Source organism: Rhinolophus sinicus, linkage group LG14 (assembly GCF_036562045.2).
Source record: "Rhinolophus sinicus isolate RSC01 linkage group LG14, ASM3656204v1, whole genome shotgun sequence".
Taxonomy (NCBI): Eukaryota; Metazoa; Chordata; class Mammalia; order Chiroptera; family Rhinolophidae; genus Rhinolophus; species Rhinolophus sinicus.
Window position 1 is genome coordinate 19,047,487 of NC_133763.1, and position 19,570 is coordinate 19,067,056.

Sequence of the window (19,570 nt, forward strand, 5' to 3'; positions counted from 1 at the left end):
TCCTGCTCGTCATCTTTATCAAAGAAACCGGTCAGAATCCCAAATTGACTATGGTTAAGGTTCAACTCTTTTTGCCTTCTAAAACTGTTCCTCTATTTTTATTAATGGCACTTCTCAGACTCCTGAATCACTGAATCTCATAACTTAAATATCTTGAGAATACTTCTCTCTTTTACATACTAAGTCCTGCAGATGATAGATCTGAAATACCCATTCCCACTGCTTCAACTCTAATCTATCTCTGTATCATCTGCTGTCCAGACTATTGCCGTACGCTTCTACGTAACTGGTCTTCTATCCCCAGGTTTCTCTCAAAGCTATCCATCCAATGGAATTCTGAAAGTAATTCCTCAGTTGCAGCTTTGAATATGGTTCTCCCTTGGTCAAAAAAGGCTGAGCTGATTAGTGCCTCGTTCAGATTGGAAAACACAATTGCATACTGGAATTAATCAATACAACTCCATGACTATCTCTAGCAATATCATGTGGCTTTGAAGCAGGGACTAAGAAAGCAAGACAGTGGGATTTCCTCAGAATTGGGGAAGTACAAGGCAGGCACCGGAAAAGAAAACAAAAGACAAAGATGTAAAACAGGGTAGTAGATAGAGCTTCCTTGAAATGATCAGTGATGAAATGTAGTCTGCATCTTCTTGGAGTCAAACAAAGACTAAAGTGAGGTGACATTATTAAAGGTCATGAAAGAACAGCTAGAAGATTCAGAAGTTAAAAAATGGCAGAAGTGAGTGCAGGGGGAAAAAGTTGTAGTCAGAGCGAGGAATTTTATAACTTGGTATCTATAGAGGGCAGTCCTGTATGATAAGTTCACATTACTCCGAGTACCTACAGAAAGTTGAAGTGCAGTCACTAATTGAAAGTGTAATAACAACAAAAAAAGTGAAGGAAATTTGTGAAAAGGTTAGCAACAGGGATATTGAAATCAGGAAAGGTAATGAATAACAAGAAAAGGAAGATAGGACATTGTTCTCGAAAATGGTAGATGACAACGATTGGGACAGAGAAAATGTGGGGTAAGGAGATACTGTAGACTCCAAAAGAGGACAAGTTGAACATGGCAGTGGAGGGATGCTCTGGAAGGAACCTATTCTAACCTCTACTTCTTGCCCTGTGAGATGAGGGCGTGGAAAGGATTATCAGCATCGGGAAGTGGAAGACGCTTCAGAGCATGTTCAAGATTTTTTTTTTTTCTAAATTAGGAAACAGTGAGTAGATTTGAAGAGGGGCTCATCCAGATTGATTGAATCACATCAGCAACTGTGAGTCCTGAGGGCAGGGACCACCTTATCTTGGTCTTTTTTTCACTCTGCCTTCTAGGAATATGTCTGGAGTTTAGGGGTGGTAGCATAATAAATACTGGATTAATGAGTGAATCAGCGAATAAACTTTTTAAGTCAGTCAATGAGGTAAGGAGAGTGAGACAATAACAAGAATATTGTTAATTTGTACCCCCTTTTAAGAAAAAGTTTACAGGAAACAGAAGGTTTAAGAGTAAGCACAAGACACATTCTAAATAGAAGAGTAATTCTTAGGCTTTTTTCAAAGTTCAGCTCCTAATGTAATGCTGGACAAATTTCTAATAGTAACTTGTGGGTTCTTGGAGGACTGACTGAGAAGCAGCTCAAATGAGACAACTGATGAGCTGCTCTACTCCTGTATTAAAGAGTTCATACAATAGGATCGAGAAGAGAGGAGACAGGCTCTAGCTCCATCACGTTTTCTTTTTTCCTTCCCCGTTACTTCTCATTTCTTACTCTGAGACTTTATAGCTGAGGAGCCTAACGCTATTGAGTTAATAAGGCCAGACAGTCTTTTTTTAAACAACAGCTTTATTGAGGTGTCATTTACTTTCCATGAAATTCCTCTGTGTTAACTGGACAAGGAAATAATTTTTATTATATTCACAGAATTGTACAACCATCTGCAAAATCCAGTTTGAGGATATTTCTTTATCATCCCTAAAAGGTCTTTCATGGGTTGGACTAATCTTAATGAGTTTAATGTAAGGGTAACAGCGACATTTATTCAGCGCTTACCAGGATCTGAGTTCTGTTTTAAGCAGTTTATATGCACTGACTCATTTAATTTTTATAATGACCCATGAGATAGGCACTTTTGTTTCCCCATTTCACAGACAGAAAAACTGAGACATTACCCACATAGAGTAATAGTTAAAGCCAGCATTCGAACTCAAGCACGCTAGCTGCAAAGCTGTTAATCTTAGCTACCATGCCGTATTGCTTTTTAATGTATACTGGTCATTTGAGAAGCAGGACGGAAATAGCAACAACTATCTATGTTCTTTCTCTGTTTAACTTTATATCATCAGTATGGAGTGAGAAATCCAGCTTTAATGCAAAAATATCCATACATTTCCATACATTTCCCTTAAGTAGCTGATACTGGAACTACTGAAAAATTATGAATAATTTTATATGGAACACAATGAAGTTTGAGTTTTGGCAGTTATCTGGTTAACAAATTAGATCATTGGAGCAAAGAAATTGTATCTGGCGGTTTGAAATATCTGGAATGGCTATCCACGTTCATCAAATTAATAGGATAATTGCCAGTTCTCTACTCTACTTTGTCTGTGTCAACATAGCCTAAAACACAAATGGAAGTTTTTGCCCAGATGATATAAATTTAGTCACTTGCAAACATTCCTGGTCACTAACCTAGAAAGACTGGGGATAGTTGGAAATGTTCCCAGAAATTCAGTTTCAGTATGCAACAGCACAAGAAATACAATGGTAGTATTGCCTCTTTATGAAATCAACTACTGACATTTTAATCCATGTAAAATTCTGTATCTACTTACAGATATTTCTGGAAAGATATCATGTCAAATGAGCAGAGCATTAAATAGGCATATCATTTTCCATAACCCTTCCCTAATGTTAATTTAAGAAAAATCCAATTAATACTAAGTGTGGTGAAGACACCAGTAGGAGCTTAGACTAGGGGCTTTATTTTTAGCAACAGCACTTTTCTGAGTTAGAGAGAGGCAGTGCTGGCTGAACAGAATCCTCCTAAGTTTGTAGAGACAATTTTTTAAAAAGTCACCAATGTAGCTCTTTTTCTGTAGACTACCGTGGTGGGCACATGCCATTATTCATTTGTCAAAACCTTTAGAATGTCCAACACCAAGAGTGAATGCTAATGTAAACTATGGGCTTTGGGTGATAATGACATGTCACTGTAGGCTCATGGATTGTAACAAATGCACTGCTGCGATGTGCCTGGTCAGTAATGGGGGAGGTTGTGCCCATGTGGAGTCAGAGGAGATATGAGAACTCTCTGTACTTTGCACTCAATTTTTCTGTGAATATAAAACTGCCCTAAAAAAGTTTATTAATTTTTTAAAAGTCTCAGCAATATGCTATTTTAAAAAGCAAATCTGTACTTTTCTGTTTAGGAATGAATAGTGTCTAAACACTTATAAACATTAGGTAGTTTGTTTCCGCTAAGATTATCAGAGCCCTTTATATGCACATTCCTGCGTCATTCATTAAAATTACTTAGCTAGATTGAAAGGTGCGTCCCAGCAGTACAGAGTGTCCACCATTTCAAGGTGTGGAGGAGAGCCCAGACCAACTTCTCCCAGAGTTCTGCCTTATATAGATTTTTGTTTCTGAACACTTCTAATTTGCTATGTTTTCTGATTCCTTTCAGAGGAGTGTGGCCTTAGGCTCCCCTTTCCCACTTCCACTTCTCCACTGGGAATATCCAGGACTTTGTGAATTGCCTGGGGGTATCTTGAATCCCATGCAGACTTCCCTTAGCTGCTCTGTACATTCCTGAGAAATTTCCCTTGATGCTCAACTGCCACTTTCGATGTGAATGAAACACATAACATTATTAACCAATTAAGTCACGATTGAGAAGATAAGCTTGCTGCCTAAAAAATATGGAGTAATTCCAAATTCAGAGTATTTATTAGTTAGTTTTAAATTTGTTGCTTTTGCTCTTTTAGAAGATAACTCAGTCATAGACTCCCCTTCCTTAGAAAAATCAAAGAGATGACTTTATATTTTTATAAAATATAAAAATATTTTAGGAGATAGGGTTTGATAAATAGTGTCCACCCCTTCTCCCCAATATTATATATGCACATTACATATATCTATATCTATATCTATATTTATCTCAAAGAACAATATATATGTCTGCTTGATAGCCAGGAAGACTCCTTGAAAAATAATGGGTACTGTGAATTAGATATAACTGCCTTCTGTTGCTATAAAAAATTTTTCTTTTAAGATAGATAACATCATGTGGAAATATTTACTGCCCTAAGAACTGCGTGAAACACAGTGGTGCAATTCCAATTCCATTTATAAAATTAATACTGTCATCTACTCAGAATACTAATGGTTTTAATGAAGATGCAGCATCTTGCAAACAAATAATTAGTTTTGCGCATGAAAGGATAAATAGAATCCTAATTAACAAATCGCTAATTTTTCTTACAGCTTTTAGGTTTTAACCATGACAAGTGGCAGATTTTATATGTAGTTTGAAGAATTTATTTTGTTGTTCTGTAATTAGCCAGAATAATTGTAACTTCAAAGTTTATGTAATACAGTGTGTGTTTATGATCTCATCTCTCATCCCATAGTTTGTCATGAAAATGACCGAAACCTCACACTGGACCCATAGGCCAGGCTTTCTCAACAGCAGCACTGTTGACAAGGGGGCTGGATAATTCTTTTCTATGGGAGCTGTCCTGGGCCTCATGGGATATACAGGAGCATCCCTGGCCTCCACCCACTAGATGCCAGTATCACTCCTCAGTCGTGATAATCAGAAGTGGAGGGGGGCAGATGGCCCCCGGTTGAAAACCACTTCTGTAGAAGATGTGGATTGTATTGTATAGCCATCATGATATTATTAAATAGAATGAGCAAAGCTATGACCAAGCAATTGAAAAACCAAAACCAAACTCAAATTTTGAATTCAAAAAAGTCCAAGGAAATGCTTATAACCATCTAAATAATGGAATTGCTTGAACTATGTGGTTAATGTAGTTGGCATTACAGAAATTCTCATTAAGTCAGCTTCACACCTTTAAGAATGTTTGACTAAAGAAGTCTTAAGTGACTGCTAATGAGTAAAATAGAAAGAGGAGTTCTGGAGAAAATAGCAAATGCATGAAGCCTCCTGTGCTTTCCTTTAAAAATGCATATCCACAAATACTTTGCTTTTCAACAATCTCACGGTGTGAAAATTCATTGTTTAAAAGGTACAGTTTACAATCTACATAAAGGTTACAAAGTACAGGTTTTGAAAAAATACATTAACTTTTGGAACCACTAATACAAATGGATTATTACAAATACAGTTTCATTGCCTGAAAATGGGATGCAGTGGGGGTATCGTAAAATATAGATTTTAAATATCAGATGCTGGATAGTTTCCTGTCATGTGTCTAAAGAGCTTTTTTGCCGAAATTATATGGACTGGTGAATAGGCACTATAATATAACTTTCAGAGGAAGTCATATTCGCTGTGAAGGAAAGGCAACATCGTTTTGCTTTTAAAATAAAAACCCATCTTAGATAATTTAGTCTTGCTCAAATGTTTAGTTTCTATCCTATTCTACTTCAATACATGTTTAAATTATTTGTTTCAAGTTTAATCTCTCATGTTACATTGAAGGATTTCTGAATTCAAAACTCATTAGATATATTTAAAACATGTACATTCTGCTCAGAACTATTCAGAAAGCATTTTAACCAAAAAAAAAACAAAAATCCTGAAACCACTTAATCTAACGTTAATATTAATTTACTTAATGGCTATAAAAACATATTATGCAAGAAATTTTATAGCAAATAGGAAATGTAGAAAAGATATTAATAATGTAATATTTGTTACAACAAGTGAAATAACAGGTTACAGAGCAGTAGAGATTTCATAATTTCTTTGATGTGAGCATTATAAGGACCATTAAGTGATTACTGAAATAGTTTAAGTATCTATGGTTACCTAAGGTTATGCAATTGTTGAACTAGAATAATAATTGTTATATACTACCATAAAATACAATGAACAGTTGTTATCTTAGGGATAATATAATGCATAAAGCTAATAAGCTATAGCAAATAAAATGCTATAGAAGACCTATATCATCCTATATTATACTCCTATATATTTCAGTATTGCATTGCATTTTTTATGCCCAAACTGTCAGAAATCTTCATTTTATGCCAATAAATTTGCTTGAAGCAATTTTAGTGAATGTGACATGGTGTAGTTTACTGTGGCTGGGTAATATTTTTCTCTATGAGGTAAGAGAAGAGTTCAATAGTGTTTTCCATTTTCAGACAACTTCCACTGTAGTTTTGTGTGGCAGTTTTTGATATTGCACCATAGCTACTCCCCTATATAATCTAAAATAACTTAAATATTAGCCAAATAAAAACATTTCAGGAGAAAAATATTTTGTATACACTCTTAGTAAATGAATATATACATAGTTAAAGAACGTGTGTACACGCATATTTACATGCACATACATACACCTGGTGCTCTACAAACTGTCCATTTATTTGGTGATCACACTGTTATTTTCGTTTGCCCATTCCATTGCTTTTCGCTTATCGAATATTTAAGGTGGGATCCTGCATTTACATATAGAGTAATAAAAAATAATGTCTACATAGCATTTTCCGTATAAAAGACTTTCTCACAGGCTAATTTAAGGCGCTTTGAGACTGATTCTTTCCACTACTTTCTGCCTATCATTTTTTCCAATTAATAATGGAAACAGTCAAATAAACTTACCATGAGGGGGAAGTACCATAGTTTCCAGAATGTAGCACAGGGTTTATACGTTTAGTGCTTCACAATTTACAAATGCTTTCCCATATCTCATGTGAATCTGAAATAATTGCATGAAGTAAGTACTTTCATTTCCAAGACCAGTCTGCTAGGAAGTGTCAGAATCAGGCCTCCTACCTGAGTCACTTTTTCAAACTCACTCCGTGATGGGCTCTCTCCTAAATTCTGCCCTATTCTGCCATGCCTACAAGGAAACAAGAGGCCTGAATTACTTACAAGCCCCATGGGAAGAAGAGGAATGAATTACGATGTTTGCCAATCCAGTTGGCTTTTCATTAGCATGCTGGTATAGATTTGGAGGTGATTCAGAGAGCAAATGTTCACTAGCAGCTTGACGTCAGCATGAAAAAATAAACCAGCTTGATCTGGAGCAGCACAGGTACAATCTGCTTACTGAACCTGGACTTGTCTACTTGGTACCATGAAGCTTTTAGCTGTTCTCTAAGTTCTCATAGAATGAACTTCTTTTCAAATTACTTAAACTAAAGTGACTGAAGAAAATTTGGTCCCTGTAAAATAGGAAGAAACGGAAAACTGGAGTGTGATCTGTTTTATGGAAGCTTTTGTCCAGTTCCCCTGGAGGATCAGTAGTTTTCATGGACGGAAATTGATGTGGAAATGAAAGCACGTGGAATAAATGTTACTGCAGAATAATGAAATGGTGCTATATCTGCAATGCGTTTAGTTCTCATAGTATTGCATGGAATTTATTGAATCATTTATTTAATGTTATTTAGTAAATAATAAGTTCTAGGCATATGCTGAGTGCTGGCGATAGGAAAATAAACAGGAAAATCCCCACCTTAAAAGTGCTCATCGTCCAATGTAGGAGAGACGTAGTGAAACAATGACAGTACAAAGAGCTGTAGGCTGCAACAAACACCAGCTGCCAGAGAGAACTTGCAGAGGCACAGAGAAGGGACCCTAAATCATCAGTGATGTCAGGCAAGGCTTACCTTCTGGTGGGAAGAGTCTCCTTGGCTGGACAGTCCAAGTTTACGCCTGGTGTTCAACCATAATTAGCAATACCACCTCCTTCCCCTCTAAGAAGTGCTCCATTCCATGATCATGTTATTACTAGGAAATAGGGAAGGAAGTAACAGGGAGTAAGAGGTAGAAAGGTTTTCCAGTTAGAGGAGATAATGAGAAGGAATCAAGGCAGGGATTTGAGGGGCTATATGTAAACCATTAAGCAAGGATGAAATGCAGGGTGACGAGATGCAGACAGGAGTGATGTTAAAAATACTTAACATTGGCATGGCACTGGCCATTTAGAGTGGACACCAGCCATAAACAAGTGGTGCTGCTGTTCACATCATAAGGGCCTCGTGTTCTAAGGAAGTTGAAATTTACCTTGAAAACCTTAGGGAGCATTGAAGGATTTTAAGCAGTGGAGGATGAGAGGAAGATTAGTTTGATGTACTCAGGTTAACTTGGTCTAGGTCATCGAGCAGTAAAGAGAAAGGTAAGGGACTTGTTTGGAGTATCTACTAGACATGTGCATTGTGCTAGGCACTTCCCATGCAGGTCTGGCCCTCATGACAATCCTGTGATGGGGCCATGGAAGCTCACAGAGGCTGTATCTCCCCAAGGTCCACAACTATTGAGTGGCAGAGATGGTTCTCAAACCCTACTGTAGGTTATTCAACTCTGTTTTCCCTCTAACATACTTTCTGCATCCCTCAAGGACTGCTGTGGTCCAGTTGGAGTGGACTGTGGAAGTACCCATTATCATTAAGTGGGGATTGTCACTAAAATAGTAGAATGAAGTTGGTTGTCATGGTAGTCATTGAATTGGTCGTGATGTTCACTAATTCTACAGTTACTTTGGGATATCTAAGACTCGCTTGTTGATTGGTCCTCTTTTTTGCAAGGGTCTTGTTTCCCTCTAGCAGATCTTATTAGGTCCTTTCTTGCCACCAGGCAGACCTGGAATTAATGCTCTACTCTACCCCCTCCAAATGACTTAATTCTTTAAGACTCAGTCTCCATATTGGTAAAAGGACACGAATACTGTTTGCCTCACAATTTAAGGATTAAATTGAGTGAGCATATGTGTACCAAGCACACAGTAAATATTCAATAAATGTTAGTTGCCATCACTGAAAATGTGGCCTGGCACACAGTAGGTGCAAAGTAAGCATTTGTTGAATGAATGAATGAATGTTTACTACATTTTAATCTGTAAATGTGTTGTTTACCATTGAATTTTGATGTACCAGCAAGACCATGCTAGATGGTTCACCCCTGATAGTACCATGTGGTAGTGATATTTTCTTCTCTCAATTTTTCAGCAAAATAGCCCCCCATGGTGCCATTCCAGAAAGTAAAACAGAGGAAACTAATCACCCCTCACCATGCAGTATAAATAAGGCTTTGAGTAGAAGCAGGCATGTTGTTTCCAGCAACAAGACTTCCACTTTCAGCTCCAATGTGTTTCTGGCAACACATGCTGCTATGAAAAGGACATTGTCACAAAGAAGGGTAAAGTATTTGGGAGAATACTAACTCCACCCCATGAAAAGTCAAATGGAAGTGGGAGAATGATCTAGGGAGATTCGTTAGAATTTTTGCTCCATCTTTTGGAGCAAAAATTAATATAAGACCCAGTATTACATTACATTATATCATATCGTATCATATATCATATCATTATATTATATTATATTATATTATATTATATTATATTATATTATACCCGGTCTAATATTATAGTAAAATAAGACTGGGCATTATATTATATTATATTATATTATATTATATTATATTATATTATATTATAGATCCGGTCTTATATTATAGTAAAATAAGACTGGGTCTTATATCAATTTTTGCTCCAAAAGACACATTAGAGCTGATTGTCTGGCTAAGTCTTATTTTCAGGGAAACATGGTATAAACAAGGAGATAATAAAGAAGAAACTTTGGAATTGAAACTCTGTAAATATGTGTAATGACTATGCTTTAAGAAGGGGACATCTTATACATGAGGCCTTAAGCTAAAGCAAGGAAAATTATGCCATAATCATCATAAAAATGTGGATAAGTCAGGAGGGAAAACCACATGAAATCACAGTTAAATATCAATGGAGAGTAGGCAAAAATAAATACAACTATATAGTGTTTGAGGATGTTAAGAAAAGTAAAAAATTGTATACTTCTTTTGGTTTAACAAATGGATTGTGTGACTTTTCATGTTTCTTAAAACGAAAGGTACATGACCACAGAGCTTTGTTTCCTTTCACAATGGACAAACCCATACTCAGTGACTTGAAGGATTTTTTCCCCCTGCTATTTAATCCAGTTCTTTAAAATGTCATTATGTTTTAATTTAGAAAACGAACTATCTGGAACCTGAAAAAAATTAATGTCAAAGAACCTTTGTATTTCTAAATGGTCAGGTTTATCCTGAATATACCAAAATATATTTCAACACCTGTCCTACCATTGGGAGGTTTTAATTACCGAAAGTCTATTCCTGTAACATTATTGTTATATTTAGTCACGATGTTATTTTCTGAGTAATAATAATAAGGAAGTGAGAATCTCCATCTTAATAACTCTGTACCTTCCTATTTGTATTTCCATTTGATACTACCACTTTTAATCTAAAAAACTATTCAAAATTGTCCTCAAATCTTTTTTTTTTTTTTAAAAAGGTTTTTATCCCCTTCAATTGTCATCTAACCAGTCTAACTTCTTTGTTAATCTTTTTTATACGTCTGTCATTCAAGTCTCATAACCTTTTCGGTGTTCTGAACTCTTGCTAGTCTCTTCCTTTTTCCTTGCTTTGAGGTTCCCAGAACAGAACATGCTCTTCCAAACGAGACATGTGTAGAAAAATATTGTCATCTTTTTCTCTACATGTCAGATACTAAAATATGTTCACTGTGCTTAAAAGGGAATACTAACAATAAAAAAGCCAGCCCCCAAAAAGTAATGACTTTCATACTTTTCATTCCACATCTAGGTAGGATTTAGGTACTGTAGTAAATGAGGTGAGGGCTGATCTGATGTGGAAATAAGTGAGCTTAGGTAAGGATTGCCAGCAAGTTGGAACGTTCTTCTCCAATTGTGCTCCTACTAGATGGATTCAGAAAAATCTGTCTTAAAACACGACAAGTCAGAGGAATGTTCTGAACTAATTATCTGAAACTACTCAGAGTTTCAACCATACAGTATAGTTTTACAGCTTTACAATTTATAGAAGCTCAAATTACTTGGGAATTCATTTCAAAAATAAGGCTCCAGTGTGGAATCAGAAATCATTGCTCCTGATTTTGCAATATCAGACACTTTGTGGAGGCCTTTTAGTAAAAACCACAGGTAGATGTCATGCATGTTTTGATTTGGTTAAACTTATTTCCATTAAATTCTCCAGAGTGAATTTGGAGTGATAGTTAAAACTTTCTCCACACATTCTTTTCTTTCTTGAATAATGCATACTGAAACTGAATTGCTTTGTGCTAAAATTTTAGGGTTAATGAAGTTTTCTAGAAACTTGCTTTTTTTTACTTGAGACTGCAGTGATGTTTTTGTGATATAGGGAAACCCTAGTTCTTCTATTTATTACTGTTTCATGAGTTTGTTTCCATGTTTGCACAGGAATTTAAAATAGATTAATGATTCTTAAAAATAATATAATGAAGGCAGGAAAAAAGACGGGGTGAGTTTAGTGTAGCAGTGCAGTTAAGAGCACGGTCACTTACTGTGTGCCTTGTGCACTGTCTTAGTCCCAGTTCCCCAGAAAGCAGTGCCTGAGGTGAAAGTTCACTGTCTACTCTGGGAGGGCAACCCAAAAAAAACAAGAGTGAGGGAAATAGAAAGTGAGACAGGGAGGCAGGGAGAGCAAAACGGAAGATGCACGTTTCCATGATGCCACAGCTTTGCAACCAATCATCACGGGTCGCTGTGAGGGACTTGCCTAAAGAGGCCACAGGGAACGCTGTGAGCCAGTCCTCTCCACTGGGCCATATTTCCTTAGGATCCTCAGGATATGTTATCCAGCCCTTCTGCACAGACTCTGAGGGAGGCAGAACCTCTTTGGCTCTGGACCAGGTGCAGAGCTTCTTGATGTAAGGCTTGGGGCACTGTAGCTGTGGCGGCAGAAGGAGTGTGTCTGGGGCTTCATGACCATGGGCATGGTGTCAGCCATTCTGAGAGGCAAAGGCCAGTGGCCAAGGCCTGAGGATCAGGCAGGCTGAGCAGACCTGGGGAACATGTGACTGGATCCATCTCAGACAAGTTACCTAATTCCTTTGTGTCTCACTTTTGTCATTTGTAAAATGTGAGTAGTAACAGTCACTGTATTACAAGATAGTAAAACAATTAAATGCCTTCATATAGTTAATGCAACTAGAATGTGCCTGCGAAAGCTGAAGCTGGTCTCAACCATGGTAGCAACATTATCTTAAGTGTGGAGCCTATAAGGGCACTACTTAAAAGAATACAGTGTTCATTTGAGTTAATAAGTTTGGTGTGTTTGTTTAAAAACAAACAAACATTGAATTGCAGCCATACGCTTAGCAGCAGGAGGAAAATGCCGCTATGACTCTCTTCGAGTCATGCCTTTGAGTCTGAGTGTAGGACAGCATTTACGAGTACAGATTCAAGTTATATACATAGCATTATTTTGAAAATTTCAGTTCTCAAAGTTAACAAAGGAAATGTGATATACAATTCTTCCGCAAATAAATACATCACTGGCACACAAATGAGAACATAAATTCACTCCAAACGGAGTCCAGCTTCTAAAGTTGTGCGTACAATCTAATTGTGGGTACTGTAGTATTCTCTCTCTCCCCCTCCAGTGGCCAAGTCTTCCAAACAGCCGTGCTATGCCCAGGTCATATTTCCTCTCCATGCCATTCAGATCTGCAGCAGAGTGTTTACCACTCGAGTTCAAGTGACAGGAGCTCGAGTGAGAGGAGTTTCTCTTTCCTAATTCAGCTCTGTGTGCTCCCAGGTTGTAACACACATGCACTCAAAGCACTAATAGAGTAACTCTGCTTTCTGTTCCGTGGGTGTTGATAGCCTGTGCGCGGCTGGTCTCCTTTCCTTGCAGTGCGAGCTGCTCTTCTGGCCCACTGTGCTCAGCGCAGGGTTCATTCAGCCTGGCTCGGCGTGGAGGCAGACTGCCTCACATAGACTATCTTGCGTGAACACTTTCAGCCTTGAAACTGGAAGGCAAATAAGCACATATTCCCTCTCCAGTGCCTCCTGAACTTTCCTTTGTGAATGGGAGGTCGTGTAGTAAGTGTAGGAGTGTGCTTTGCTCAGTTTTTATTGGCTACATGTTACTATGTGAGTGAGCAGCCATGTAATAGCTATGTTCATGCACACGTTATCACCCTTCCCATTATGCTTAGAGCTTTCAAAATGCCTGACTGTACATGAAACAGCATAAGTCTTTGACTTCATTGACCAAACTTGTTCTTTCCTCCATTACACACACACACACACACACACACACACACACACGCACAAAGATGACTTGTAGTCTTATATTAGCCAAGGAATACAAAAACGAATATTTTATTTTGAGGATATTACCTCTCTTATGATGATTTATTATAAGGCATCTTCTAAGACATGTCAAATTAACTCCCTTTATAAACATTTCCATTTTTAACTCTTTAAAAAAAAAAAATCAAAGTATCAAATATTCCTTCAGAAAACACCCAGAAATGTAAGGTTTCCCTTTTACAGGCAGCACAATGTGGTACTGTTTCATGAGTTCTATGAGGTCTCCCCCTACCCCGCCCTCCTCCAGCAGCAGTTTTCTGGTTTTCTTCTAATGGTTTCCCTAAAAAGATCCCATTTCCTGTACCAGTGCTAATGATTGATTTACATTTCACATTCTATCTTTGATTTTTCTTGTGTTAGTGGTTTCGGTAGCCTAATATTGCCCGTTTTTGCGCATCATTCACTGTGTTCAGACAGTGTTGGATGTCTGCTTTCAGTTTTTAAATAGAAGAAATAATAACCACCTAGTTTGAAAAGCTCTTTGGGATTATGGGTTTGGTTAATATCCTCTAAAAACAATTTCAAAAAATTGTAGTAGAAGATTATAAATGACTTTTTATGTGATTGCATCCCCTGGTGCTTTGAAATAAAAACACAATAAAGAGTATAAAAGCACTTGGTCAGAAAGGCTAATCCTGAGCTGAGGCCATTTACATTTAGATTTAAATAAGTCAGACTATTTCTTCTTTCAAACTTTGTTTCACAGTTTTAAATGGGGACTGCTTGGAATTTAAAAGTCCCGGTATTTTGAATATATTTTGAAAAGTTAGAATGCCTAAATTCTTGTCTTTTAAGAATAATAACTGTGATAAACATAAGGAGTAAGGAATTGTCATTAGTAATTTTTAGTGAAACAATGTATTGCAACAGTGATTAATAAGGGTCATCTAATATGTGGTCCGAGTGAAGTGAGGTGGGGTCATTGGTGTAATAAGCAAGTGCTGTGCCTTCCGGAAGGTGGGGGTATGTAAACAAGCCATGTACAAACAGTCATAGAGTGTGATCCCCACTTTTTGTAAGTGATGGAGTATAAAACAGTCTGACAACTCTTCTAGAAATCCAGACCTTGATTCTATGCTCAGATGGGCCACGTGACCAATAAAAAGTCTTTTTCTTCAATCATAACGTGAAGGGTACAGATATGATGCCTTCAGGGACTTTTCCAAGACCTAAATTCTAGGTCTCTATTGCACTATGATTCAAAGGACAAGTAGACATACGCCCATGACACAGGATGTGTTCTAAGAATGTTGAGATCCCTGGAACCAGCTGCTGGACAGGGTGCGATGGGGTGGAGCTGTGACAAGCACAGTGATGACATTAACTTGACAGGGTCTGTGTGGGGGAGCAGTGGGGGCCCATGAGATCTTGGCTGATTTCTCTCCCTGAGTCCAAGGGTTTGTCCAACTGCAAGGGGAATGGCTGGGCCTGTCTGACACATGTACATGTTTTTGTTTGTTAACTCAAAATTCTTCATAAAAAGGGCATACACTCATTTATAGCCACGTTTCTTGATTCTTGGCCAATCTATATGTTTGTTAATTAAATAAAAACCTTGAGGAAGAAGTTGATCCAGTATTTGAGTAATGGTGTCCTGGCAATTTCTGTACATTTTTTTTTTCTTTTTAAGGCTTCTGCTCTTACAGCAACCAGTTAAATATACTGTAAGACTTTCAGTTGACCCCTTTAAAAAGCCTTCAAACCTTTCTCTAAAAAGCTGATTATTCTTCTTTTTCTCAAGTCACTGCTCTCTCTAGGAAGGTAATCTATTTAGATAACAAATATCATTTAAGTTTTGTTAATTAGATATTCCTTGAGGACTGTGTATGTGCTGACCCTAAGCTACAGAAGCACTAAAGACACCTAAGATGTGTATTATGTCCTCTGGTAGCTCACAGCCCTTTGGAATTAGCCCCCTAACAGCAAAACCTGCCTGGAACCAGTGAGCTGTCTTCTACAGGAGCTCAGAGGCTGGAGACAGCCCAGCCCTGACTAAGAGAAGCTGAAGGGTGTAAGGAGAATTTCAACAAGTAAAAGGGAACGACACCTTCTGAACGAAGAGGTGTGACTGCATGTGGGATGCACTGGGGCACGGAGAGTGGGCTCTGTGAGGCCAGAGACTCTCAGAGCAAAATCAGCATGGCTTCTGCTCCCCTAGAAAGCAAGCAGTAGCATGAAATATATGTCATCTCTTCACGTGTTTCTACATCGTATGTCCTCCAGAAAGAAGATTTTGGAAGAGTCATGAATATCTTGATAGTAATCGAAGTAACCACCTGTATTAGCTAACGTTCACTAGAGAAACAGAACCAACAGGATGCATCTATGCATAGAAAGAGATTTATTGTAAGGAATTGTCTCATGCAATTATGGAGGCGGAGAAGTCCCAAGATGTGTAGTTGGGAAGTTGGAGACTCAGGAGAACTAATGGTATAGTTCTAGTACAAAAGCTGGCAGGCTTGCAACCTAATAAGAGCTGATGTTTCCATTTGAGTCTGAAGGCAGGAAAAGACTAATATCCCAGTTCAACAGTCAACTGGAGGTGTTCCCCTCTTACTCTCAGGAAGATCAGCCTTATTGTTCTAGTCAAACCTTCAACTGATTGGATGAGGCCCACCTATTTTAGGGAGGGCAATCTGCTTTACTCAGTCTACTAATTCAAATGTTAATTTTATCCAAAAAATATCCTCCCAGACACACCCAGAATAATATTTGACCAATATCTGGGCACCCTATGGCCCAGTCAAGTTGACAAATAAAATTAACTCTCACACCACCTCTCAGTCTTGTAAGGCTTAATTATAAAGCATTCGGGGAGGTTTCACCAACCTGATTACTAACTTGACAGCTCACCAAGACTCATGATTTTTTGGAAGTGTTACAATATTGTAGACATTCTGGACAATATGTTCTGGTGGTTAAGTGCGTATGCTAGAAAGCCAGTATGCTTGGCTTTGAATCCCAGCCCTGCTTCTTAAGAGCTGTGTAACACTGAGTATCTAACTTAAATTCTCTGTGCCTTTTTATCTGTATTTGTAAAATGTAGGTAATAATAATACCTAACTCTTTGTTGTTCTGAAGATTAAATCAGTTCATACACACCAGTTAATGTACAGATACCAGTAGGTGATGGGGACATAAAATGTACTCAATAAAAATTCCTATAGCTATGTACTATCATTGTAAAATGCTGTTTCAGCCTTGGCTCAGTGTTATTTGAGCATTGGTACTTTCTGAGGAAAGAGTCCTTACCAAGAGCAGTTAAAACTGAATATGCCCAATTAGCATACACTTTGGATAGATTAAAACCAAAACTCCAAAGCCTTCGCTGGCTTCAGAACGACACCAGATTTAGAAAATGAGTTAGAGAAGATGAAATAGAAAGTAGCACATTTATAGAATATGCACAGGCAGTGGAGTGTTTGATTCACTTCACTACTTCTGTTCAATTTAGTTTGTTACAGTCAGAGAAACTGTCCATATTTTAAATGGTTCTTTGGCATCTTAACATTAAAAACATTTGCAAACAAACCAACAGTGGGTGGGGGTGGAGAAATGCTAATTGATGCTCTTTGTTGGGTTTTGAGTTGTCAGGCATAACGGGCGGGCGGGCTGGCAGGCGAATTGATTGGGGCTGGGATTGTCTTGGGTTGAAGGTGTTCACCTGGCTGATGGAAAGGCAACCTTGGGTAAGTCACTTGGATTCAGGGCTCTTGAGCCAGATGACAAAGCAACCACCTGTGCAGCTAGTCTTTTCTAAGTGTGCTATTTCTGATTTGTCCTAAGAACCACACCATTCAATAAGTGATTCCATGTCTGTTTAGATAAGTTTGTTCACAAACTTATATGAAATATATTTGCAGGGTGATGTGTGAGGAAATTCTTCGGTTCTTTGAACCTAACCTCGTGAGTGCTTCAGTGTCCTTTGGGAGGTCTTGACTTGCAGATTCTGTATATGTGAATCTTCAGGGCACCCACTGTTGCTGACTACAGTTCAGAAGCTTTGGTGTGTTCCCTACTGTGTGTACAACCGTCTTATGCTAGCACCTCATAGGTGATGCAATGTGCTGTCAATAACACAATTTTTTTTCTCTGTTTTTTGATGGCATATAAAGTATATCCATATTACTGTGTACTTGCACCTCCCCCAATAATACTATTCTGTCTTGAGAAGGAATTTTTCAGATTTTCAAGTTCCCATGTCTGAAATTAGTCTGGCAACGAAATTATATTCCGACTCAGCTCTTTGAAGCCGGCTGTATTAGTCCATTTGATTATTTCCTTGGGAAAGTTCTCCCTCTAAGTAAAACAGGAATGCCTTACCCTTTTATCAAGTGACTAAAGATAGTTGAGGATTAAGTCTGAATGGAGTGATTACTGCTTTCAAAAACCCAAATAATGGAAAGTATGTTGTTATTGTTGTTATTGCTTGAACTATCCCATGGTTCCTTGGTTGTGAATTTCCTCCTCCCATCTTCTTCCTAACTTGTAAATCTGTGTATAAATTTCTATGCATTTGTAACACTTACATTAATTTCAGGTATTTGAAAAACTTCAGTGAGGAAAATTGAATCATCAAGTCCACATACTTTTATTATTATTCACTGTTATCACCATTCTTAGCCATGGATGTAGTGGCACGTGCTCTTTCAAATATTATTGTAAAGTTAAAAAATTTTAATCATAAGGCTGTTATGATGAAGCCAGTTTTAGTCTATTATGAAAACGCCGCACTTTTTCATTTTTGAGAGCTAACCTCAGAATGCATTGAGCTGTGCCTTAGTCTATTTTCCATTATCCTCCCCCCCCCCAGAAATCATGCCATGCAGTTAATACTTCATTACAACCGAACTGCAATATGTATACATGGTATGCAAAATGAGCCATTTTGTTTTAAAACAGATTGCAGATGAAAGGAAACCATTCATTTCTTGCTTGCTTGCTGTAATTACGAGAGTACTAATTACTCCGAATCACTGACATCCAGGGTCAAGAAGGATGACAACAGAAACATCAAAGCTGTGGCTCACTTGCTGTGACAGATTTTCCGTATTCCCAACCACAGTATTTTTTTTTACGGCTACTCTTTTCCAATTTGATAGTGGAAAACAAAACAAAACACACACACACACACACACAAAAACAACAACAACAAAAAAAAACAGGAAAAAACAACACCAAACCTGCACACAGTCAAGATTGCTGAATGTTTACTATTATTTCATTCGCAGTTTGACGGTGAGAACATGTATATGAGCATGACAGAGCCGAGCCAGGACTATGTGCCAGCCAGCCAGGTGGGTTAATTAATCTTCTCTGCCTTGTTTCAAATTGTAATTAAACAAATTCAAAGAGTTGCATTGCAAATGAGTAGCACTATCAGTAACTGCTGCAATCAGGAATAATCATAATTTATAAACAAAGCATTTAAGCCTTGTTTCCAGTTAATGAGATAGAGCTGATAAAACACCAAAGTTGGCATTTGTTGAAAGATACTACCTTGTTTCCCCTCCAGAACAGCAAGCAGCTGTTTTGCCAGCATGATCTTTCCTAAACAGTTGTTTTACCTTTAGGAAATAAAGTCTTTACAGGTGCAGGTTATTTGTGCTTCTGACTATAGATAAGTTAATCATTTTAAGCTACACATGTCACAAATAGCTTTAATTATCAACTGTTGGGGCAGTTTTCAATAAAATGTTATATTTATAGCCAAAATCACTATGTGGCTGCTTTCAGAATCTACTGGGTGGGAAGCTTACAAGCCCAAATGCATGATATGATTGAAACCTTTCAAGGGCATGTTTGTATCCATTTCACTGGGAATGGTTGACAAGGTATTTAATCATGAGAGGTGACAACAGAAGTCCAATGAAAATGTAAATGGTTACATTTATAAAAGTAAATGCTTGGCTATTTATTTTTAGATACTTAAGACCAGGCCCTTTCATCCAGGGAGGGCATTTAAAGAAAAATTATATCTGCCCTAGGGTGCCAGTATAACATAATATGTAAGAACATTGTAAGTAAAAATAAATGAATGAATGAATGAAAGTGATGGTGAGTTCATAGGAGCATTTTGTGGACTTAAACATTTTTTTCTAGAAGAGTATAAAACCATGGTAGCTTGGAGTTTCATGTAACAGTAAGTATGGTGGAAATTCTAATGTAGTGCTGTAATGTTCAAT

General features: G+C 37.6%; 1 protein-coding gene across 3 annotated transcripts in view; it reads left to right on the forward strand.

Moving 5' to 3' along the window:
- TOX (thymocyte selection associated high mobility group box) overlaps nt 1-19,570 on the forward strand; it is a 290,964-nt gene that overhangs the window by 129,566 nt on the left and 141,828 nt on the right. For 2 of the 3 annotated variants that reach the window (XM_074318657.1, XM_019756956.2), the window contains one exon: nt 18,617-18,682. The exons of the other annotated variant lie outside the window; for it this stretch is intronic. In XM_074318657.1, the coding sequence (XP_074174758.1) occupies nt 18,617-18,682 (66 nt within the window). The remainder of the gene's footprint in view (nt 1-18,616; nt 18,683-19,570) is intronic. 3 annotated transcript variants of the gene reach the window in all.